This window comes from Aquarana catesbeiana, linkage group LG03, assembly GCF_042186555.1.
Source record: "Aquarana catesbeiana isolate 2022-GZ linkage group LG03, ASM4218655v1, whole genome shotgun sequence".
In the NCBI taxonomy this organism is placed as follows: Eukaryota; Metazoa; Chordata; class Amphibia; order Anura; family Ranidae; genus Aquarana; species Aquarana catesbeiana.
In genome coordinates, this window is record NC_133326.1 from 142073660 (window position 1) to 142099002 (window position 25343).

General features: G+C 42.6%; 1 protein-coding gene across 5 annotated transcripts in view; it reads left to right on the forward strand.

Moving 5' to 3' along the window:
• Positions 1 to 25343, forward strand: part of NRF1 (nuclear respiratory factor 1) — a 123606-nt gene that overhangs the window by 79524 nt on the left and 18739 nt on the right. For 3 of the 5 annotated variants that reach the window (XM_073619351.1, XM_073619356.1, XM_073619353.1), the window contains exons 7-11: positions 3783 to 3977; positions 6399 to 6500; positions 7415 to 7572; positions 7702 to 7737; positions 11929 to 12053. In XM_073619351.1, coding sequence (XP_073475452.1) covers positions 3783 to 3977; positions 6399 to 6500; positions 7415 to 7572; positions 7702 to 7737; positions 11929 to 12053 — 616 coding nt within the window. Of the gene's footprint in view, positions 1 to 3782; positions 3978 to 6398; positions 6501 to 7414; positions 7573 to 7701; positions 7738 to 11928; positions 12054 to 12701; positions 12776 to 25343 lie in introns of all 5 variants that reach the window. The other 2 variants (XM_073619355.1, XM_073619354.1) reach the window with 2 other exon arrangements.

Below are 25343 nucleotides of genomic sequence, written 5' to 3' on the forward strand. Positions count from 1 at the left end.
GATAGCTTGGTAAATTTCTAGTCCAGCCTTGAAAATGGAGAAGTCATCTTTCCCATACCAATATATGGTGACAACTACAGATGCCAGCTTCACAGTCTGGGGAGAGGAGTTCCAGTCTCTCACAGTTCAGGAATCCTGGTCACCCAAGGAAGCAAAGCTCCCCATCAACATCCAGGAGTTCAGAGCGATAAGATTAGCTCTGCATCACTGGACCCCCCCCCCCCCCCCCCCCGTGCTTTCCTGTGATCTTAATTTGGTTCTCTCTGCCCCTGCCAACCTTTGAACGCACTGGGGAACTCCCCTTGGGCTTATTGCTTGCAAAGTAGCCTTCTTGGTGACTATCGCATCTGTCTACCTGACTATTTGAGTTGGCTTCTATCTCCTAATTCACAAAGATAAAGTGGCCTTGCATACAAGACCCTCTTTTCTACCTAAGATGGTATTAGCCATCCACCTCAATAAAGACATGGTCTTTCCTTCTTTGCGCCCTGCTCCTAAGTATCACAAAGAAATTGCTTTCCTCTGTCTGGACATGGTCAGAGCTTTCATTGTTTATCTGAAAGTCACAAGCTCTATCAGAAAAACACTTTCTCTTGCCTTTAGCCTCAGTTCACACAAAAGATGCTTTGCGAATTCACTGCAGATTCCGCATCAAAATCGCAACTCATTCATGCGAACCGATTGCGGGGTGTATGTTAACGATGCCCTGCAATCAGTTTGCAAAACAGAGTGTGATTTGCAGAATCTGATTGCATGGGTGTTCACACCCATGCGATCCAATTCTGGTGCCAACAGAAAAGGGTGCTATATGAGTTTAGTGAGAATGCAGTGCGATTTGAGCCATACAAATGTACTGCGATTCCTGTGTGAATTACATGCGGTGTCCCGCACCGCATGAGTATGAACCCAGGCTTGGGGTCTTGAAAAAGATACCCTGCATCCAAATCCGCTATTGCTGGGTAGATAAGACAACTCATTGCTAGAGCTTATAGTCTAATGCTGGGTACACACAAACTTTTTTTTTTTTTCATTTAACCCAGCGGGCTGAACAAAACTAAAAAGGTTGCCGTGCTTACACAAGCAAGGTCAGTGTGGAGATCTCGCCCGCTGACATTTGTGTTCAGGCAGGGGGACTGCTCCCCCCACTAAAACACACTGATCAGTGCTTGCAGCCATTGGCTGCTCGTTGGAAGCGGATTTTCGACAGAAGCCAGTCGTTAGACCAGCTTCTGTCCGAGAGGGAGCTGTACACACTGTCCGAATGTTGTCTGGTTCAGATATTCGGATTGTGTGTACCCCGCTTAAGAAATAAGACAACTCTAGTAACCTTACATGCTCACTACACTAGAGCAGTGGGGGTTTGCTTTTCATTCTAACATCAAGCCTCTGTTGCCCAGCTTTGTAAGGCCAGCAACTGGTGTTCAGTTCATACCTTCTCCAAGTTCTACTAGGTGGATGTCCAGGCCTCTGTGGATTCAAACTTCAGCCCCCAGGTTCTTTCAGCAGCACTGAGTTGGGTCTTTGACCCTTGCTTTTTTTGTTTAGCCAGTTTGAACTATTGTTTGCCTTGCTGTGGGTTACTACCTCCATGTTTAACTGCTTGGGGACATCCTGGGTCTATGAATATTCAGTTTTTATGCTATACCATATGATTTAAGTTAAAAGAAATTTAAGTGGAAGTTCAGGCAAAATCTAACTAATGCTAAAACCTGCTCTCTGCCACTTTCTAAACCTAATTTATCTAAACCTGTAAAGCAAAAATCGCTGTACTTGGCTACTCTGCACCCAATCTGGTCCGGTCCCAGCATCAGTTGTTAGCAGCGGCTTCAGTGTGGACGCAGGTGCAGGAGAGGCAGCCGACGACAGAAGCCCCATAGTAAGTGACGTCACTTCCCAGCCATTTCACATCCGTTGTCGGTCTTGTCCTGCACACAGCTTCCACCGCAGGAGACCGGATTGGCTGCAGAATAGGCAAGTACAGCAATTTTTGCTTTACAGGGTTAGATAGATTAGGTTTAAAATGTGGCAGAGAACAGATTTAGTTTTTGCCTGGACTTCCACTTTAACTGTAAATTCCATATTTTTGGACACAGGCCATTTACAGACAAGTCAAAATTAATGTTTTCCATGTGACAACATTCACTTTAAGCATTTGAAGCAAGTGTGTGTGTTGAAAAAAAATCTGCTAGCAACAAAAGTGAGTACACCCCTAAGTGAAAATGTCCAAATTGGGCCCAAAGTGTCAATATTTTGTGTGGCCACCCTCATTTTCCAGCACTGCTTCAACCCTCTTGGGCACCAGAGCTTCACAGGTTGCCACTGGAGTCCTCTTCCACTTCTCCATGATGACATCATAGAGCAGGTGGATGTTGGAGACCTTGCGTTTGAGGATGCCCCACAGATGCTCAATAGGGTTTAGGTCTGGAGACATGCTTGGCCAGTCCATCACCTTTACCCTCAGCTTCTTTAGCAAAGCGGTGGTCATCTTGGAAGTGTGTTTGAAGTCATTATCGTGTTGGAATACTGCCCTTCAGCCCAGTCTCCGAAGGGAGGGAATCATGCTCTGCTTCAGTATGTCACCGTACATGTTGGCATTCATGGTTCCCTCAATAAACTGTGGCTCCCCAGTGCCGGCAGCACTCGTGCATCCCCAGATCATGACACTCCCACCACCATGCTTGACTGTAGGCAAAACACACTTGTCTTTGTACTCCTCACCTGGTTGCTTGACACCATCTGAACCAAATAAGTTTATCTTGGTCTCATCAGACCACAGGACATGGTTCCAGTAATCCATGTACTTAGTCTGCTTGTCTTCAGCAAACTGTTTGCGGGCTTTCTTGTGCATCATCTTTAGGAGAGGCTTCCTTCTGGAACGACAGCCATGCAGACCAATTTGATGCAGTGTGCGGCGTATGGTCTGAGCACTAACAGGCTGACCCCCCACCCCTTCAACCTCTGCAGCAATGCTGGCAGCACTCATACATCCATTTCCCAAAGACAACCTCTTGATATGATGCTAAACGCGCATGCACTCCTCTTTGGTCGACCATGACGAGGCCTGTTCTGAGTGGAACCTGTCCTGACCACTGTATGGTCTTGGCCACCGTGCTGCAGCTCAGTTTCAGGGTCTTGGCAATCTTCTTATAGCCTAGGCCATCTTTATGTAGAGCAACAATTCTTTTTTTCAGATCCTCAGAGAGTTCTTTGCCATGCGGTGCCATATTGAACTTCCAGTGACCAGTATGAGAGAGTGGGAGTGATAGCACGAAATTTAACACACCTGCTCCCCATTCACACCTGAGACCTTGTAACACTTACAAATCACATGACACCGGGGAGGGAAAATGGTTAATTGGGCCCAATTTGGACATTTTCACTTACTCGCTTTTGTTGCCAGCAGGTTTAGACATTAATGGCTGTGTGCTGAGTTATTTTGAGGGGACAGCAAATTTACACTGTTATACAAGCTGTACACTCACTACTTTACATTGTAGCAAAGTGTCATTTCTTCAGTGTTGTCACATGAAAAGATATAATAAAATATTTACAAAAATGGGAGGGGTTTATTCTCTCTTGTGAGATACTGTGTGTGTATGTGTGTGTGTATATATATATATATATATATATATATATATATATATATATATATATATATATTAATAATAATATTATTTTACATGCACAGCCACACACCTTATTGTATATTTAAAGTTATTTAAGCTATTTGATATTGGTCAGGGATTCTAATGATTAGAATGGGAATTGTACTTCTTTTATAGGTATCTTGGACACAAGCACTAAGAACGATTGTAAAGAACTGTTACAAGCAGCACGGAAGGGAAGATCTGTTATATGCATTTGAGGATCAGCAGACACACCATGTGGCAACAGCACATGGCATTGCTCACCTTGTGCCATCACAGACTGTGGTACAGACTATCAGCAATCCAGATGGCACAGTATCCCTTATTCAGGTTTGTTGGTAGTATTGTAGTGTTGGTATAAATTTAGCAGTATAACTTTTTAGCTTGACTCTGAATAGGTGGTGGAACAGTTGAATGACAGGATTCCACTGCTCATTCGCAGGATGTGATGCATCGTGGGATATTAATAATATGAGTTCTGTGAGTGGCAGAAAGGAGCAGGTGGCACGACTTTCCTCTGTAGCAGTAGCTACAGTTAACTCTGTCGCACACTCTGACTGTGAGAGGATGCTGGGAAGATTTTTAGCAGAAGCAACAGCCTTACATAGACTCAAGTCCATCTAGTTCAACTAAAAAAAACATACAGAACCCTGTACCCAGAGTTGATCCACAGGTTGTAAACAAAAAAAATCCCTCTAAAGAGTCTTTCACAATACCCGCATTCTCCATCCTCATGTCTATCATTTGCCCTGTTGGAAAGAAAATTCCTTCTTAAAGAAGGACATGCAAAGATGCTTTAGTGGTACTTGATCATTTATTGTTGCATACATAGTATGGATTTATTTTGCAAATTACTTGGATTTTACTGTCATCTCTCTGGGCTCACCTGATTACTCTACCATGTAAAAAAAAAACCCTATAAAGCATGGTCCAGTTTGCTTCAGTGGTGGGGAAAAAATCCCTTCCTGATTCCCGAACAAAATCGGATTTTCCCTGGATCAACCGTTGCTGGTGTTATCACCTATAAATGTTAATAGCCAGTTATATTTTATAAATTTAGAAATGCTTCCAGCGCCATTTTTTTATTATTTTTTTTTTAACTGTCTACAGTTCCCGAGGGAGTCTAATCCATATTTTCCCAGCTTTTACTATGAAGAAGCCTTTACTGTATGTGGAGGTTAAATCTCTGTTCCTCCAGCTTCAGACATAGTGTGCCTACCTGTTCTCTGTAATGACCTTAACCGCTTGCCGACCGCCCGCTGTCAATTGACGGCAGCAGAATGGCACTCCTGCGCAAATCGCCGTACCTTTATGGCGGGCGCTTTAAGGAGTATAGGGCACGTGACGTCAGAGTGCGTGGCCGTCTCGGCTAACCGTGATTGCTCCTGAGAACGGAGATCTGTCAATGTAAGCAGACAGATCACCGTTCTGTCAGGGGTGAGGAGGGCGATCTGTTGTTCCTACTGCTTAGGAACAACAATTGGTCTCCTCCCCAGGCAGTCCAATCCTCCCAGTTAGTATCACTCCCTAGGACACCTGTTGATCGCCCCCTAGTGTTAACCCTTTCCCTGCCAGTGACATTCATACAGTAATCAAAGGCTATTTATAGAGCTGATCGCTGTATAAATGTTAATGACCCCAAAATAGTGTGAAAAGTGTCCAATCTGTATGTCGCAGTCCCAATAAAAATCGCAGATCGCCGCCATTACTAGTAAAAAATAATAAAAATGCCATAAATCTGTCCATTGTTTTGTAGACGCTATAACTTTTGCGCAAACCAATCAATATACGCTTATTGCAATTTATATTTTTTTACCCAAAATATGTAGAAGAATACATATTGGCCTAAACCGATGAAGAAATTTTGTTTTTATATATTTTTTGGGGATATTTATTATAGAAAAATGTAAAAAACATTGCTTTTTTTTTTCATAATCTGTTTGCGGTTTTTATTTTTATTAAAAAAAAAAAAGAGGTGATAAAATACCACCAAAAGAAAGCTCTATTTGTGGGGGGGGGGGGGGGGGGGGAGGATGTCAATTTTGTTTGGGTACAGCGTTGCATGATTGCGCAATTGTCAGTTAAAGCGACGCAGTGCCGCATCTCAAAAAATGGCCCGGTCAGGAAGGGGTAAATTCTTCCGGGGCTGAAGTGGTTAAAGTGAATAACTTTGCACAAAAATCACTATATGGGCCACTTATGTATTGATACATGGTGATCATATCTCCCTTAATTGCTTTTTTAATAGAGAATAAATTCATTTTAGCTAATCAGTTTGGTTTCCCTTCTGCAGTTCCCCAATATCCTTATGGTGAACTGGTGCCCAAAACTGACCTGCATATTCTAGATGAGCTCTCTCTATCCTTGTACATTTGGTTGTAAGTACAGGCTGCACATTTTATTAGCAACATGCAAAGAACTAGAACTTGTCTTAACGCATGTATATTGCCTCTGGAACACACGCTCAGGTTATCTGAAGCAATGCTGCAGCTTAGCCTTAATAGTACAGTCATCTTTAATGAGCTGTGTGCTAATGTTGCCATATTATTGGAGCCTATCTGTTGCTGTCTAGAGGGCCATGTTATATATCTAATGTCTGTGTGCAAACAGCATCCACATTTCTGAAGATCTTTGGGCCCATGGCACAGAGCTCATAAAAGATGACAGTAGAGCTGTGGCTCCACTTTAGTTATATGCTCTTATGGTAATTATATATCTGCATAATATACCTATCTTGCTCATTCCTTCCAGGTTGGCACAGGTGCTACTGTTGCCACATTGGCAGATGCTTCAGAGCTACCAACTACAGTAACTGTTGCACAAGTTAATTATTCTACAGTCAGTGATGGTGAGGTAAGACATGCACTTTTTTATATGTACAGAAACATTCAGCACAAAGTTTGGTATTGTAAAAAATATTCTTGTGAAATTAACATAGTCTGTGCAGCTGCATATGCATGCACGTTCTTTGTGTTGTGATATATATATATATATATATATATATATATATATATATATATGTGTGTGTATGTATGTAAAAATTATTATACTGCATTTTAAGGGCTCTTTCACATGGGGCGGATCTGAGATGGTCCGCCCCGTGAATATCCGCTTGCTCAGCGGGGATCGCTCCGCCGATCCCTGCTGAGCAGGAAAATGACAGGTCCGTCACTGCACACTGTGCAGCGACGGACCTGTCAGAGCGCCGCTCTCCCCTATGGGGGATCGGGTGATGACGGACCGTAGAGTCCGTCGTCATCCGATCCGAAAACGGATGGAAAAGTAGGTTTTTCCTCCGTTACACTTTTTCGGATCGGAGCGGGTCAGATGTCAGCAGACATGTCACCGCTGACATCCGACGCTCCATAGATATCTATGGAGGGTCCGTTCAGGTCCACCTAAAAAAACTGACAGGCGGACCTGAACGGATAGTCCGTGTGAAAGAGGCCTAAGCCTTTGAAATAGTATTTCAAAGTGTCATTAGTACATAATTGCCAGTCTGTATTTTGCAACTATGGCGATTTATTTTCAATGAATGAAGCTTTGTGTGTGTGTCTACTGAGAATAAAATGTCAACAAGTTGATCACATGATAGAACTATTATGTGCAATTAAAAGGACACATTTTACAACATTTGCATTATGATCTTTACCTGAAATGTGCACTTAGGTCAGAGAAATTGTTTTGAATGTAAATTATAGGGCTGATGTATAATATGAAATGTTATATGTATTGTGTAGTGAAATGTACAACCTGTATTCTGTCAGGTAGAACAAAACTGGGCAACACTTCAAGGTGGAGAGATGACCATTCAGACAACACAAGCATCTGAAGCCACTCAAGCTGTTGCTTCCTTAGCTGAAGCTGCTGTTGCTGCATCACATGACATGGCACAAGGTGCTACAGTCACCATGGCACTAAACAGGTAAATATGCCAGTATTCTGCAGTCCATGACTCGACTTGTACTGCCGATGAGACTTTCTACATGAAAATGGCTGGATATGTGAATGGTTATTTTTATTTCTTCTGAGTTTGTGTTTACACATCCTATAGGTCCTGCCAGCCCCCTTTTTTCAGTCGGACACTAGGGTAAGCCGTACACGAAGTTAACTGTTATTTTTGACTGTCTTGAAAATATGTATTAAAATGTACAGTATGTAAATGAACCATTTTCTCTGCAATGTAGAAAACTTTAAAGTCTAGTTGTCTTGAGAAAAATGTTGCCATGTGCAATGTAATTTGGGTTTGGATTCTTCTGCATGCTGATCATTTGAAATGTTATACTTGCATGCTGAATTTTAACTGAGACAGTTTTGAAACTCATGCAGTAAACACAGGTTATTACATATATTTACTGATGATTTCTATTTTTTAAGAGTTTGAGAGGTACCCTTGTGCATACTTTATTTGTGTGTGTGTTTTGTTTTTTTTCAACGAAGCGGTGTTCATGCTTAAAAGACCGTAATGATTGAGTTACTTAACCTCCCTGGCGATATGATTGTCAGATTTTTGCGTCTCAAAGAGGTACAATTGTTTTGCATAGAAATTTGGCATTTTATATTGTAGGCCTGTAATTCTTAGCAATAACACACTTAGATCTGTCCAAACAAGAGTCTAGTAGATATCCCGGGTATGATAAAGTTTGAAACACAAAATCATAAGTTATAATATAATAACTCTAAATAATTATTAAAAATAATAATATAGTAATAAAATTAAATTCCCCACGATTCCCTATCGCTCAATTCTGCAAGTGTTCTAATTTACTATTGCTGTTTTCTAGCTGGTCTAAAACCACTTTTGACTTAAAGGGACACTTTTTAGTTGCTATGGACAATTTCAAGTTTCCAGGCAGAAAGAACAGTTTATATAATATAAAGCTGCATACAGGGCACTGGACAAACCACTAGGGACAAAAGGGATGTGAAACGATTTCATACAGTAATGTAATTTGTAAGATTACAGTGTACTGTATGTGTTATGTATTTTCAATTTTTTTAATTTGCCGCTGGGCTCCGCCCCCGTGCGTTGCGACACTCGCAGGGAATGGAGCCCGGCACACAAAGGCATCGGGCGGAGGACATGGATGAGACAAACCATTTAACACTGGCAGGGGTACCTAAAAATCAGCTTTTATTTATGTAAAATCCCCCCAAAAAAACTATTTACTATAACGGATTTAAAAATATTAGCTGGAGTTTGGCTTCAATTAATGTATTTAAATCTGCTAATACATTTAACACCCCCCAACTGATAATGCTGCTGCCTGCTGTGCCTCCTGTGCTCATTCATCCAGAGTGGTATCTCACTAACACAGGAGTTGTGTTACTGGCCAGATCACCAGGTGAAAACAGGAAAAAAGCCAAAAGAAAAAACTAATGCAGCCACCACATCTGATGATTGGTAAGCTGCAATATAATACATTTTTGGTTTCTGGTTTATTACCACGTTAAAAGAGACATACATAGAGAAATGTAAGATAATACATTTAAAGTCTTTTAAAGTTGACTAGAAAGCCCTTAAGGGTCTTTTCACATGGGTCTTCTCTGTCCATTTTTCATCCATCCTTTTGATGGATGAAAATTGGATAGCAATTTACTTCAATGGGTGAAGGGATGTAAATGGATAATCATATGTTCAATATAATTTACCGCAGGCACAGTGAGGGGACACCGCAGGATCCTGGGGACAAGGTAAGTAACCAGCACCAGGATCCTGCAATGCAATCCCGAGTGTGGCTCAGGGTTACCGCTAATGGCACTGAAATTTAACCCCGAGCCACACTATGGAAAACCGCCAGGGAGGTTAAAGCAGTATTAAACCCAAAAGCAAATATTTTATTATTTTGCAGCTTACCAATTCTTGTGATGGCTGCATTTCATTTTCGTTTTTAGACTTTCTTCTATTTTCATCTGTCGATCCAGCCAGCAAATATGTTGTCTTTTTCGAAAGCTCAAGCTCTCCAAAAGAATGTATCAGTTTACATGGATGAGACAAACCATTTAACACTGGCAGGGGTACCTAAAAATCAGCTTTTATTTATGTAAAATCCCCCCAAAAAAACTATTTACTATAACGGATTTAAAAATATTAGCTGGAGTTTGGCTTCAATTAATGTATTTAAATCTGCTAATACATTTAACACCCCCCAACTGATAATGCTGCTGCCTGCTGTGCCTCCTGTGCTCATTCATCCAGAGTGGTATCTCACTAACACAGGAGTTGTGTTACTGGCCAGATCACCAGGTGAAAACAGGAAAAAAGCCAAAAGAAAAAACTAATGCAGCCACCACATCTGATGATTGGTAAGCTGCAATATAATACATTTTTGGTTTCTGGTTTATTACCACGTTAAAAGAGACATACATAGAGAAATGTAAGATAATACATTTAAAGTCTTTTAAAGTTGACTAGAAAGCCCTTAAGGGTCTTTTCACATGGGTCTTCTCTGTCCATTTTTCATCCATCCTTTTGATGGATGAAAATTGGATAGCAATTTACTTCAATGGGTGAAGGGATGTAAATGGATAATCATATGTTCAATATAATTTACCTAAACACATCGGTGTCACATGAACGGAAAGCTCCCAATCGCAAGTATGCAATGGGAGCTTACTGATCCCTGCCGGCTAACGTGCTGGGAGTGTGCAGGGGAGCACGCTCTCAGCACAGTAAGTTGTTTACACAGGGCCACAAATATGTGGCTGCTCTGTGTTAAGACCCACCAAGAGACTGCATATTTGCGTACTGTCGGCGCCAATGGGGTTAAGGTAAAAAAAAATGTTTAGGCTTTAAAACCACTTTAATGTGCCATATCATCAGTGTTCAGTTACACTCTAGCATAGAGGTATTGAAAACATTTGAAGAATTGCCACAATTATGGCAAGCTTTATACAGGGTTAGGGTCTTTGAGCAGAACACAGATGATTTATGAAATATGTGAAGTTGTATAAAGTAAAAAATATATGTCCTGGTGAAGAGTGTAAACAATGGTAGTAATGCAATCTTTTACCACCGGTGTGATGGTTTTACCTATACTAAACTGTAAGGTTTGTATTTAAGTGTACTTCACCATACTTGCCGGCGTTGTAGACATAATGTTATTGTCTGTCAGGTTTTTTTCATTTTTGGATGTGTCGCCACAAGAAATATACTGTTGCCAAGACAGGAAGTGTTGGAAAATCCTTTTATTGGAGACATTATAAAACTATTAGGCTGGGTTCACACATGTGCAGTGCGAATTCCAGCCCCGGTTTCTCTGCGAAGAGAAAAATCAGCTGTTCAGCGGTTCCTCTCCGTTGTAGCTGCAGATCAGCTGACCTGGGGGAGGGGGGAGGTGTAGTGAGGAGGGAGAGAGAATTCCTGTTCAGAATGGAATGCATCTGCAAATCAGATGCGTTCCCATAGAAGATTATGTGCCTGCAATTCGCACCGCAAATGTTTTTTGGACAATGCGGAGTCTGAATGCAATGCACATATGTGAACCAGATTCATTCAAACTAAAAAATCATAAAAAATCATAATAGATTTTAAAAATTTCTGCAAATTGAATGCGGCGTAATCCGCATACGTGTGAACCAAGCCTTAGTCGGGTTTTTATTGCTGTTTGTGTTAAGAGGATTTCTCCTCTGGAAAGGTGTCCAGTGGGACACAACAATTAAAATCTGTCAGGTTCCACTTTCCTCACTTTACCTAAAACTAGTAAATACATTTTGGGGACGTTCAATTTTCAACATAGAAGAACACTAATAGGGGTAGGAATAATGGCTGATTCAAGTATTTGCATAATATTGGCTTGTGTAACACCTCACTATTTATCTGACACAACCTGTGGAATATTGAATTGTAGTTGGTAGATTCCTCAGAATGTTGTGTGAGGTTGTTAGTCTTAGTTTAAAATTATGTAAGCCCAACATTTCATATTCCTGATACGTGCCTGCTGTAGCATGTACTGAAAATGTATCCTGTTTAGCCTGCTCTCTTCCAATGATCAGATTTATCCTGTTGCCCCCCTCCCCCAGTCGTTCACTGTGAAGATTAGTGTACTAATATCTCTCCACCCCTAGCTTTTATGCAGTTGAGAACAGAGGGAATTTGACCACTTCTAAAACAAAAAATAATTATTTATAAGGTTTTTATCTATTTAATCTATACACAAATGGTTTGCTTTTCATTTCTATTTTACACTGAATGGGTTGTTTTACAAGGTGATGTTTTACATTAACTTTACCCTATAAAAGAATGCCTGCTTCTGTCGTTTTTGTTTTTGTTTCACTATAGTGAAGCAGCGGCTCATGCAGTAGCCACTTTAGCAGAGGCCACACTTCAGGGAGGAGGACAAATCGTTTTGTCAGGAGAAACGGCTGCAGCTGTTGGGGCTTTAACTGGAGTACAAGATGCCAATGGTAAGAGCAGGCCATCCTGCAGCATCTTATAACTGCTATTGTACAGAACACTATGTAAGACACCTTCCTTTTCGTTAGCTAGACAGATTTGTATGCAAGGTATGTCAGGCTTTTTAACAACATTAGAGCTTTGCGGGCTGTGGTGCAGTTAAGTAGCCACACTCCATCTGGTAGTCTATATGTTACTACTATCACCTTTATCCACAGTGTTCAGTTATTTACACAACACTTTGATGTGGAAACAGTGTGTTTTCTCACAGCAATGTCCATTGACAACCCTGAACCTAAGATGCCACAATTTTGAGTAATTTTATAAAATAAACTTTTTTGTAATTAAAGATGTTGGCATTTACGAGCTAGATGGTAGTGCCTTTCTAATATTCAGATACCAATAGCCAAGCTAAATAAGTCTGTGCATGGCAAGCCTTTTTTTCCATTCTCTTAATATGTATACATCTTTCTCTAAGGCACAATGTAACAGAAGACCCTGTGCAAAACCTAAAATGGGATGCTTATATCTCAAACAAATCATTTAGTGTCTTCGGTATGTCTGCCTAAAATTATACTGTATTTCCCTGTAGACTGACACCTCAACAAATTTGTGTCGTATCCATTAAAACATATTTTTTTTTTTTATATCCATGTTAGATGGTCTGGCGGTTGTTACCAAAACTGAAAACATATATACTTTTTTGTGCAGATTGTAATATAAGCACACAATGGTACGTATAAAGAAGTAGCTGAAGTGATTGACAACAATGGTCAAAGGGACATAGTGTAAGGGGAATTCTCTTTTTAAAGTGCATATGTAACTATCCCCACGCACATCGTGAGCCATTCAAGGTGCTTGGCCAATTGTGGTGTGTCCAAAAGCCATAGGAAGCATAGGCCAGCACTCGATACAATATCCTTACTTTTTTTTTTTTTTTTTTTTTACAATTCATAAGATCTAAGGCATTGCTGCCTCTAAATTCTAGTCTCAAGTAATGCCGTGCTTTTTGGTGATATCTGATTGATTAGCTGAGCGTTCTGCTCGCCGGAAGCACATCGGGAATATGTATTGGGAAGCAAAACTCTGCCTCTTCCTAGGTAGCTACTTGACCCCACACAAAGATACAGTGCAGAACAAGGCAGGATTATAGGTATTGGGGAAGAGATCAGCTGTATGAAGACCTCATGCAACTACTAGTGACTGGTCCTTTGCCTTTTGCCTGACTTTTTGTTTTTTTGTTTTGGACAGTTTCCAGAGTTCTGTTTCTCTTTAAAACTACACTTGATCTCTAAATTTAACACTCAAACTCCCCTCCCCCTAATTATTGCAAGTACTGTAAGTACTACTAAAGTCTTCTCATTCTATCTTTTGTTTATTTTAGTAACCTTTCTGCCCATGTAAATCATCAAGCACTTTCTTAAACATACAGTACATGACACAATGACAATGGCTGATCAGATCTTCAGATGATTGGACACATGCAACATGAACATGTTACACCCTAAGTGTAACATGTTCAACAGGTGAAGTTCTCCTTTAACTAGTTTAATATTTTAACTTCAGATTCGTCAATTAACTCTTCAACTCTTCACTGTCTTCTAATACAACAATGCAAGCAGTGCATCCAGATCGGTGCAACCTTGGGAGCCGTACCTGGACCCCAGGCCATGGGGGCAGCCTGTGTAATGTTGCTTTGGGTGCAGAATCCTGCATGGGTGCTCACCTCAGCAGTTGGTGCAATGTGTAGTTAGCAGCAGGGTGCTATACAGGTCCAGGACCATGTTCAATCCTTGTGCAATCCAGATTCTGCAGACCCCCTTTGTGGGTATGCCCACCATGATGGGCAAAGCGTGGACCCTATATAGGGACCAGTAAAAATTATACAGGTAAGACAGGGCCACCGTGTGTCTCTGATTATTAGTTTAGTCCCACACAACTGAGACAGAATATCTCTTTAGCTTAGACGCTAGAACTGTCAGGAAACTGGGAATGTATTTGGAATATTTTCACATATATACAGTGTAAAATTTTCAAGGGCTTTGTCACAGGTGGGTGACTAGGTGTTGCATCATTCCACGGGTCACACTTTTAACCACCACTTCCACCTAGAGCTCTTTATAAGGTACTGTGGCGCTTCATCCTGCCCTTTTTTTTTCTACACCACCCGGGTTGCTGTGTACTGCTTCTACGGACACTTTTACCACATTTTTGCACACTGCTCCATGAAAAGCCCTTAGCAGAATACCCTCACTAATAGCAATGACGGAAACCAGGCGAAAGAGAACCGTGGCAAATGCTTTTAAGCAAACATTTTCTCTCTCAAAGGCATGTAAAACATGCAGACTGCTTAGACTTAGGTATCTTGCACACGATACTTCTGTTTGAGCATTTACTTTTTCAGACCTCTTTTTTATTTTTATGTACTTGCACGTATTTTTGGCACATAAGTGTTCACGCAATTTTGCACAAATTCCTGAAAACTTGTTCTCCCGTTTTTGTTCTGCACAATTTGTAAATGGACATTTGGGTGCATGAAGTGAAAATTACTGACCAAAAATGCAGATTTTTCCATTTACACAGCGATTGTTTGTGGCTGTGTGCATAGGCACGTTACAATTAATGGGCTGTCTTTTATCTCAGTAAAAGTAAAAGCTATACTGACCTTTTTCAAGCTACAGTGTGCAGGAGGCCTTATAACACCCTTCAACTAGAGAAGGACCTTATTTTAACACTGGTCTCTGCATCTCACCTTAGGCAAGGTGAGTGGGCAATTCACGTGGAGGTGGAGGTTGTATATCCGCTGAATTGTATTACTAGGCGGCACGTATTGAAGCACTGGGGTTTATTTACTAAAGTCAAATCCATTTTGCACTACAAGTGCACTGCAAGTGCGCTTGGAAGTGCAGTCGCTGTAGATCTGAGAGGGACATGCAAGGGGAAAAAAAAAACATAATTTTTGCTTGTACATGATTGGATGCTAAAATCAGCAGAGCTTCCTCTCATTTCAGATCTTCCCCTCAGATTTACAGCGACTGCACTTCCAAGTGCACTTGCATTGCAATTGTAGTGCAAAGTGGATTTGGCTTTAGTAAATCAACCCCACAGTGTCTATGGAAGGATCCTAGACTCCTTTTCATTGTGTGGGACATTTTCACTAGAATATTTACCACTTATCACCATTGTGTGATTTATGTTTTTTTTTACGCCATTATTAGTTTGTATGGTAATGGTAGTGAGAGTTTGTACTTATAGAATTAAATTTTTTTGATTTATGTACAAGTGGAATTAGCGCACTATTCTTTTAATTGTTTATTAATGTTAGTGTAAGATCACTGTTTAAATGGTGCAGCTGTTCTAAGTTTCATATGGTCATCTTTTTTTGCATAGCAGCGCTTTAGTATTTATACACAGTAGAGCATCTAAACACACTATCCAGGCTTCAACTGCTAAGTCCTAATCCAGGCCTTCATTTTGGTGCAAGACTTGGAATGCAAAATCCACCAACTCTACCTCAAAGCTGCCTTCCCAATGAAGGGGCACCCTCACTCCTGAGAGTGGGGGGGGTGTCTGTTTCAATTTGCATCTTTCTGGATGATGGACGTCCCAGACCTGTGGGCTCAAAGGGGTACCAAATAAAGTTCTTACTTCCTCCCCCTCACCGCCCTTCTCTCAAACCAACCAAGGTCTGCTCAAGGACAATTAGATTTGCAGAACGCTTTGAACCACCTCTTAATAATGGAGTAGTCCTGGGGGACTGGTTCAAAGAATTATTTTCAAACCTGTTTACGGTACCAAAACTCAACAGGGGTATTCGCTCTATTCTGCACCTAAAATCCCTAAACAAATACCTTCTGGTGCAAAAGTTTTGTATGACATCCACATGGTCAATTGTTGCTTGTCGGTGACAAGGGGAATATCTGGCATCCCAATCATCATCCCATGACACTCAATTCTATTCAAGGCCTCTCCAACACAACATCTTTTTGGCGTGGAACAAACCTGAAGAAAAAGAAAAAAGTTATGCGCTTGGCCGAATGTTATGAACTGTTGCAACACAATTATCTGAATAGTAGACTGCTGAAAACATGTTTGGCACATCTATATTGGACTGTGTTTATATATTTATACCACAAGTCGATTTCATGGACTTTAGTTCTGATCACCATTGATGAATATGATTTAAAATCACATGCTTGTAATTATTATTTGCACTTTATTCTTGTATATACATCATTTTTATGGTGGTAATTCGTGATTCACTAAGTAATTATTTATATTGTCAAATCAATTACTTAAAGGAACAGCGCACCATTTTTTATACATACAAATATGCTCTAACTAAGGATCTTGATGGTGTTCCAACCCAGCCTTGACAATGGTTAAGTTGTTACTACCACTTGAAAGTGATAACAACAGATGCCAGTCCCTTGGGTCTCTAGGCAGGGGAGGAGTGTCCAATCTCTCACAGTTCAGGGAACATGGTCACCGGACAAAGCCAAGCCCCCCATCAAACTTCTTGGAGCTCCGAACGATCCAAATGTCTCTGTACCGCTGGACTCCCCTTCTTTAGGGACACCCAAGTCAGAGTTAGACAGCCCCCAATGTCTCCCCTGCCCTCCACTGCGCTAATTAAGCACAGGTCAGGGGAAAATGGCCTGGCCCTTCTCACTACCATAAAAGTGATCAGGCAACTGTAGAGCTGACCAGATCACTTTTTACTGAACAGTGGATCTCCAGCTAAAGAAAAAAACCTTTCTTAAAAAAAAATCTGAATCTGAAAAAAAATTTGGTACGAAGTGCAACAAGGCCCTGGGCTGTGGTTCATTCTAATTTAAACCCAATCCCAGAAGACGTCTTTTGGGGGTTTGCCCACCATGACGGGTGAAGCTTGGAACCTGAACAGGACCTGTGATGTGGGCAAGGTAAGACACTGTTTCCTTGTACGTACACACACATTTTATATATGATAAAAAAAAAAATATATATATATATATATATATATATATATATATATATATATATATATATATATATATATATATATATATAATGTTGCACACACGGTATCGCACAAAAGTGAGTAAACCCCTCACATTTTTGTAAATATTTTATTTCATCTTCATGTGACAACACTGACGAAATGACACAGCTACAATGTAAAGTAGTGAGTGTACAGCTTGTATAAGACCCCTTTCACACTGAGGCGGTTGTCAGGCAACCTGAAAACTGCCTCCTATTCATCTCAGTTTGACTTTTCACACTGGGGCGGTGCGCTTGCAGGACGTTGTGAAAAGTCCTGCAAGCAGCATCTTTGGGGCCGTTTGGGAGCGCTGTATTTAGCACTTCCAAAATGCCCTGGCCATTGAAATGAATGGGCAGGTCTTCCAAAGCGCCCATCTTTGGGGTTAAAAGCACCCCCCTAGCGGCCGAAAAGCGCCACTTAAACATTGCTAAAGCGCCACTAAAATGAGCACCACTTTAGCGCTGCCGTGGCCCCAGTGTGAAAGGGGTCTTACAGTGTAAATTTGCTGTCCCCTCAAAATAACTCAACACACAGCCATTAATGTCTAAACCGCTGGCAACAAATGTGAGTACACACCTAAGTGAAAATGTCCAAATTGGGCGCAAAGTGTCAATTTCTCGAATCATCTTTCAGGACAACCTTGGAGAGAGCCCAACTCTGCCCATTTTCCAGGAAACAAATGCAGCCTTTAAATCCCTCCTCTTCCACCATGGCTTCAGTTATTGTGTTTCCTCCACCGTGGTGGAAGCGCTGCTGGAACCAGGGGGAGCTGGCTCTCTCCAAGGTGGAGGGAGAAGGCTTACCTTAAGGAGGTTGTCAGCCTGGTGTGCAGTGACCATCCCAGCACCCCCCCCCCCCCCCCCCCCCCAGTACGGGCAGGGGGTGTTCCGGAGTCCCCAACCTCTCCAGCTCAGGGGAAGCAATGGCCCGCAGGAGGCGTCGGCGTCCGTGTGCCTGGGGTCCGCAAGGAATGGTCGGCAGTGTTTTCCCGCGTGTCGGTTCTGGGTCCCAGCTGGCGGGTGACGTCATGTCCGGTGACGTGGCTTCCTGTTGGTGCGGGGAGACAAGTGATTCCAGTCGCCTGGAACGCAGAGGCTGAATCAGTAAAGATGTCAGCGGGATCTTCAGCACTGCTGAACTCAGCCAGACGTGCTATCTGGCTGAAAACTTGGACTTGCTTTTTTCAGATGACCTTTTTGGTCCAGACTATTGAAACGGTCTTGGACAGGACAGCTGACAAGAAAAAGGCATTTCCTTCCAAAAAACAACCTGCTGTCCAACAGCCCCACAATAATAGGGACCAGGACCAGAAGAACCGCTGGGTCTCCCAAAGGGGCAAGGGAAGAGGGGGAGTGCTCTTCAAACACCCCCCCCCCCCCCCCCCAGACCAGCCCCCTAAGAATAAGTGACAGTCTCACCTCAGTGGGGGGAAGATTGCTTTTCTCCTGCAGTGGGAAAAAACTACAATCCTATTCGTAAGAAGCGTTATCTCCCAGGAATTCTCGGAACCTCCCACCCCGAGCAGATTTTATGTCACAGGTCTTCCAAAGGACAAGGAAAAAGCTTCTGTAATGATGAACCTGCTTCAGGATCTGATCCAACAGGAAGTGATTATCCAAGTCCCAAAACATCAGGAAGGTCGGAGCTTCTATTCTCACATCTTCTTGGTAAAGAAACCCTTGGAAGTAGCGGTTGATACTAAACTTAACAATTCTGAACAAATCGATCAGTTACAAACACTTTCGGATGGACACGATTTCTTCGATAACTAAGTTACTGATCCCAGATTGCTTTATGGCATCCCTAGATCTAAGGGACGCTTATTTGCACGTCCTGATAGCTCAGGCTTCCCAACGGTTTCTCCGTCTGGCTCTCAACCTGGGGAATTCAATTTGGCATCTCCAATTCAGAGCCCTGCCATTCGGACTTTCATCCTTCCCCAGGATCTTTACAAAAGTAATGGCGGAAGCCCTGGAACCTCTGAAGCTAAGAGAAATTTCGGTCATCCCGTATCTGGACGATCTGTTGTTCTTTGCAGATTCCAAAGAACAGGTCTTGACAAATCTTCAGTTGACTCAGGCTCACCTAAAAAACCTAGGTTGGCTTCTGAATTTAGAATAATCTAATTCAGAGCCAGCAGAGATGAAGTTCCTGGGCTGTACAATAAATTTGGTGCTTCAGAAAGTTTCTGCCACAAGAAAAGATAGAAAAAACCCAATCTGCAGTGAGACCGATTCAAACCAATCACTCAGTTTTAGTCCGGTCAGCCATGGCGGTTTTGGGACTTCTCACGGCATCGATTCCAGCCATACAGTGGGCCAGACTACATTCCCGGCCTCTCCAGATGAACATCCTACAAAGATGGTCACACCAGGAGCCTTTAGAAAACAGATCAGGCTCACCTCAAGTGTAAAATGGGCACTCTGGTGGTGGGGGGATTCAACCAACCTAGCAAGAGGTCTCTCCTGGGTTCTTCCCCTAGACAAGAGTCTAACAACGGACGCAAATGCTTGGGGTTTGGGAGCCCATTTAGATGGCCAAACCTCTCAAGGGGCCTGGTCCAGAGCAAAAGCCCGGAAGTCCTCAAATTGGTGGGAACTGAAGGCCATTTTTCTCGGACTCCTAGCTTTATAGCAGGCACTCAGGGGACAACATGTACAAGTTCTCTCGGACAATACAACAGCAGTAGCTTATGTATTGAAACAAGGAGGAACCAGGAGCAAAGGACTCCTAGAGCTGACCAGTCAGCTACTTGGGCAGAACAGAATTTGGCCTCACTGTCAGCGGTCCATCTAAAGGGATCCCAGAATCTGTTAGCAGACCTACTAAGCAGAAGGAGAGTGGAGTTTGAACCAAGAAGTCTTTTTGATAGTCACCAAAGCATGGGGGCAACCTCAAATAGATCTGTTCACGAGCCAGCAAAACTCGAAAGTGCAGATGTTTTTTTCACTCTACCGAGAAGATCGGGCCGCAGGCATAGATGCTTTTCCCTCATCAGTGGCATTACCAGCTGTGCTACGCTTTTCCCCCCTTCCCACTAATACCGATAGTCCTCTGGAAGTTCAGGGAAGAAAATACCAATCTGATCCTGGTCACTCCCTTCTGGCCAAAAAGGCCCAGGTTCGCGACATTACTAAATCTGGCCGCAAAACCTCCATGGGAGCTACAGTCCAGAAAAGAACGTGCTAACACAGGGGTCCCTGAACCATCTTGAAGCAGACCGGTTACAACTAACCGCTTGGTTTCTGAAGAAGACCCCCTAAAAGCCAAGGGTCTATCAGAAAAACTAGTGAAAACCCTACTCTCCATTAGGAAGGAGGTAACTCGGGCCATATACCTGAAAGTTTGAAAATAGTTAAATTCCTGGTGCTCTTCTAAAGTCCTCTAGGTTAAACATATAGTGTCAGTTTTAGAATTTGGAGAAGGGGCTGGCAGCCAGCACCCTGAAAACCCGGGTGGCGGCTCTGTCAGTTTTAAAAAAACAAAACAAAAGGACTCTGTCCAAAAGAGGTTTTAGTTTAAAGATTTTTTTAGGGCACTTGTACGGAATAGGCCAGTAGCCCATAAAGTTTTTCCCAGTTGGGATTTGTCTCTTGTTTTACAGGGTCTCACGGGAGCTCCGTTGGAACCCTTACAGGAAGTATCCTTAAAAGATTTAGTAATTAAAACAATTTTTCTGGTAGCCATCACGTCAGCCAGAAGAGTCAGTGAGCATCAGGCCCTGGCAGTCACAGAACCCTTTCTAAAAGTTTTTTCGGATTGGGTAATCCTTCAAACGAATCCAGCATTTCTACCTAAGGTTTTTTACAACTTTTCACAGGAAATAGTTTTACACACTTTCTCCTCAGCTCCTGCCAATCCAGGAGAAGAAGATTTCCACACACTGGATGTAAGGAGATGCCATCTACATTTTCTAACAGTCACCATCAAGTTTAGAAAATCAAATGCTCTCTTTGTGATATTCTCAGGACCAGGTAAAGGGGAGAAAGCTTCCAAAAGCACTCTTGGTAGGTGACTTAAATGGGCAATCACGGAGGCCTACAAAGCTAAGGGAGAAATACCCCCCTCAGGTATTGCTGCTCACTCTACGAGATCAACGGCAGTTTCCTGGGCTGAAAGGGCCAGTGCTACGCCTGAACAAATATGCAAGGCTGCCACATGGTCCAACTTTTCGACATTTCTCCGACACCTATAGGTTGGACCTGCTGTCCTCCGTAGATCAAGCCTTCGGCAGGAAGGTGCTGCAGGCAGTGGTCCCACCCTAGGCTAAGCTTCTCGGCTATCTTCTCCAAGGTTGTCCTGAAAGTCGATTTGAGCAAGACTTACTTAGACTTACCGGTGACGGTATTTCTAAGAGCCTTTCAGGACAACCGATATTTCCCTCCTTTTATCTTAGAAGTGGTTTTAAGTATCTGTCATGGTTGTTTGGTGGTTTTCTGTGCTTTGTTTTCCAGTATGTCGGAGACCACACAATAACTGGTGGAAGAGGAGGGATTTAAAGGCTGCATGTGTTTCCTGTAAAATGGGTGGAGCTGAGCTCTCTCCAAGGGTGCCCTGAAAGGCTCTTAGAAATACCGTCACCAGTAAGTCTAACTAAGACCCCATACACACTATTTGATATTTCTGCAGATTTTTGTCTTCAGATTTACCATAAAATATGAGGTCAAACCTTAAGAGTTTAAATTTGTATGCAGGCCCTTGCACTACATGGTTTTGGTAAATCTGAAGACAAACATCTGCGCCCCAAGCTGTACAGGTACTGGAGGGATATTGTGGATAAAATAAACTCTGTGTTTGGAACATCGCTGGGCTTGGAGGTCAGGACTTGTCTAATGGGCTTGATGGAGGGAGGAAAAAGGGATATTAAGGGATACACAGACTGCAATAATTGTTTGTTTCAAGGTAAAAAACTTATTGCATGGAAATGGCAGACAAAAGATCCCCTGACGGTAGCTGAATGGGTGAAAGAAGTAAGCGAGGTGATTCGTAGAGAGAAGTATATTTATAAGAAGAGGGGTAACTACAAGAAATTTAAAAAAATATGGAAGTTATGGATGATTTTAGATGATGCCAGAGTGGAAGTTGGGTAGGATGTTAGTGGGAGGGATGGATAGTGGGTGTGTGTGGGAGGAGGAGGAGGGGAGATGGGGAGGGAGGGGGTGTAGCGAGGTGAGAAATGGGGGGGGGGTGAGAAAAAAGGGGGGGGGGGGAATAAAAATTAGTATATTAATGTTTACTGGTGTTTTCGCCTTGTGTATAAATGGTGTAAATATAATGACTGGATGGATGATGCCATTTTATTAATGAAGTTTTTTCAATAAAAAGAAGGAAGTTAAAAAAAGAAGACAAACATCTGCAGAAAATCTAATAGTGTGTATGGGACTTAAGTCTATTTTGTGTGGCCACCATTATTTTCCAGCACTGCCTTAACCCTCTTGGGCATGGAGTTCACCAGAGCTTCACGGGTTGCCACTGGAGTCGTCTCTTACTCCACTCCTCCATGACGACATCACGGGGCTGATGGATGTTGGAGATCTTGCGCTCCTCCACCTTCCATTTGAGGGTTTAGCTCTGGAGACATGCTTGGCCAGTCCATCACCTTTACCCTCCGCTTTAGCAAGACAGCGATCATCTTGGAGGTGTGTTTGGGGTTGTTATCATGTTGGAATACTGCCCTGCAGCCCAGTCTCCAAAGGGGAGGGGATCATGCTCTGCTTCAGTATGTCACAGTACATGTTGGCATTCATGGTTCCCTCAATAATCTGTAGCTCCCCAGTGCCGGCAGCACTCATGCAGCCCCAGTCCATGACACTTCCACCACCATGCTTGACTGTAGGGAACACACATTTGTCTTTGTACTCCTCACCTTGTTGCCACCACACACGCTTGACACTATCTGAACCAAATAAGTTTATCTTGGTCTCATCAGACCACAGGACATGGTTCCAGTAATCCATGTCCCTAGTCTGCCTGTCTTCAGCAAACTGTTTGTGGTCTTTCTTGTGCATCATCTTTAGAAGAGGCTTCCTTCTGGGACAACAGCCATGCAGACCAATTTGATGGAGTGTGTGGCATATAGTCTGAGCACTTTCGGGCTCACCCCCCACCCCTTCAAGCTCTGCAGCAATGCTGGCAGCACTCATACATCTATTTCCCAAAGACAACCTCTGGATATGATGCTGAGCACATGCACTCAACTTCTTTGGTCGACCATGGGAAGGCCTGTTCTGAGTGGAACCTGTCCTGTTAAACCGCTGTATTGTCTTGGCCACTGTGATGCAGCTCAGTTTCAGGGTCTTGGCAATTTTCTTATAGCCTAGGCCATCTTTATGTAGAGCAAAAATTATTTTTTTCAGCTCCTCAGAGAGTTCTTTGCTATGAGGTGCCATGTTGAACTTCCAGTGACCAGTTTGAGAGAGTGAGAGCAATAACACCAAATTTAACACACCTGCTCCTCATTCACACCAGAGACCTTGTAACACTAACGAGTCACATGACATCGGAGAGGGAAAATGGCTTATTGGGCCAATTTGGACATTTTCCCTTAGGGGTGTACTCACTTTTGTTGCCAGCGGTTTAGACATTAATGGCTGTGTGCTCAGTTATTTTGAGGGGACAGCAAATTTACAAGCTGTACACTCATTACTTTACATTGTAGCAAAGTGACATTTTTTCAGTGTTGTCACATGAAAAGATATAATAAAATATTTACAAAAATGTAAGGGGTGTACTCCTGTAAGGTACTGTGTATATATATATATATATATATATATATGTATATATATATATGTATATGTGTGTGTGTGTATATAAAAAATGGCACACATAGTACACATAAACACTGCTTAGGCACACATTTAACCCATTGATCGTCCTAGATGTTTAACCCCTTCCCAGCCAGTGTCATTAGTACAGTGACAGTGCATATTTTTTAGCAGTGATCACTGTATTAGTGTCACTGGTTCGCACAAAGTGTCAGTGTCCGATTGTCTGCCACAGTATCACAGTCCCACTATAAGTCGCTGATTGCCCCCATTACTAGTATAAAAATTCCAGTATACAGTGGGGACGGAAAGTATTCAGACCCCCTTAAATTTTTCACTTTGTTATATTGCAGCCATTTGCTAAAATCATTTAAGTTCATTTTTTTCCCTCATTAATGTACACACAGCACCCCCATATTGACAGAAAAACACAGAATTGTTGACATTTTTGCAGATTTATTAAAGAAAAACTGAAATATCACATGGTGCTAAGTATTCAGACCCTTTGCTCAGTATTTAGTAGAAGCACCCTTTTGATCTAATCCAGCCATGAGTCTTTTTGGGAAAGATGCAACAAGTTTTTCACACCTGGATTTCCTCTGCCATTCCTCCTTGCAGATCCTCTCCCAGTTCTGTCAGGTTGGATGGTAAACATTGGTGGACAGCCATTTTTAGGTCTCTCCAGAGATGCTCAATTGGGTTTGTCAGGGCTCTGTCTGGGCCATTCAAGAACAGTCAGACTTGTTGTGAAGCCACTCCTTCGTTATATTAGCTGTGTGCTTAGGGTCATTGTCTTGTTGGAAGGTAAACCTTCAGCCCAGTCTGAGGTCCTGAGCACTCTGGAGAAGGTTTTCGTCCAGGATATCCCTGTACTTGGCCGCATTCATCTTTCCCTCAACTGCAACCAGTCGTCCTGTCCCTGCAGCTGAAAAACACCCGCACAGCATGATGCTGCCACCACCATGCTTCACTGTTGGGACTGTATTGGACAGGTGATGAACAGTGCCTGGTTTTCTCCACACATACCACTTAGAATTAAGGCCAAAAAGATCTATCTTGGTCTCATCAGACCAAAGAATCCTATTTCTCACCATCTTGGAGTCCTTCAGGTGTTTTTTAGCAAACTCCATGCGGGCTTTCATGCGTCTTGCACTGAGGAGTGGCTTCCGTCTGGCCACCCTACCATAAAGCCCCGACTGGTGGAGGGCGGCAGTGATGGTTGACTTTATACAACTTTCTCCCATCTCCCGACTGCATCTCTGGAGCTCAGCCACAGTGATCTTTGGGTTCTTTACCTCTCTCACCAAGGCTCTTCTCCCCCGATAGCTCAGTTTGGCCAGACGGCCAGCTCTAGGAAGGCTTCTGTCGTCCCAAATGTCTTCTATCTAAGGATTATGGAGGTCACTGTGCTCTTAGGAACCTTAAGTGCAGCAGAAATTTTTTTGTAACCTTGGCCAGATCTGTGCCTTGCCACAAATCTGTCTCTGAGCTCTTCAGGCAGTTCCTTTGAC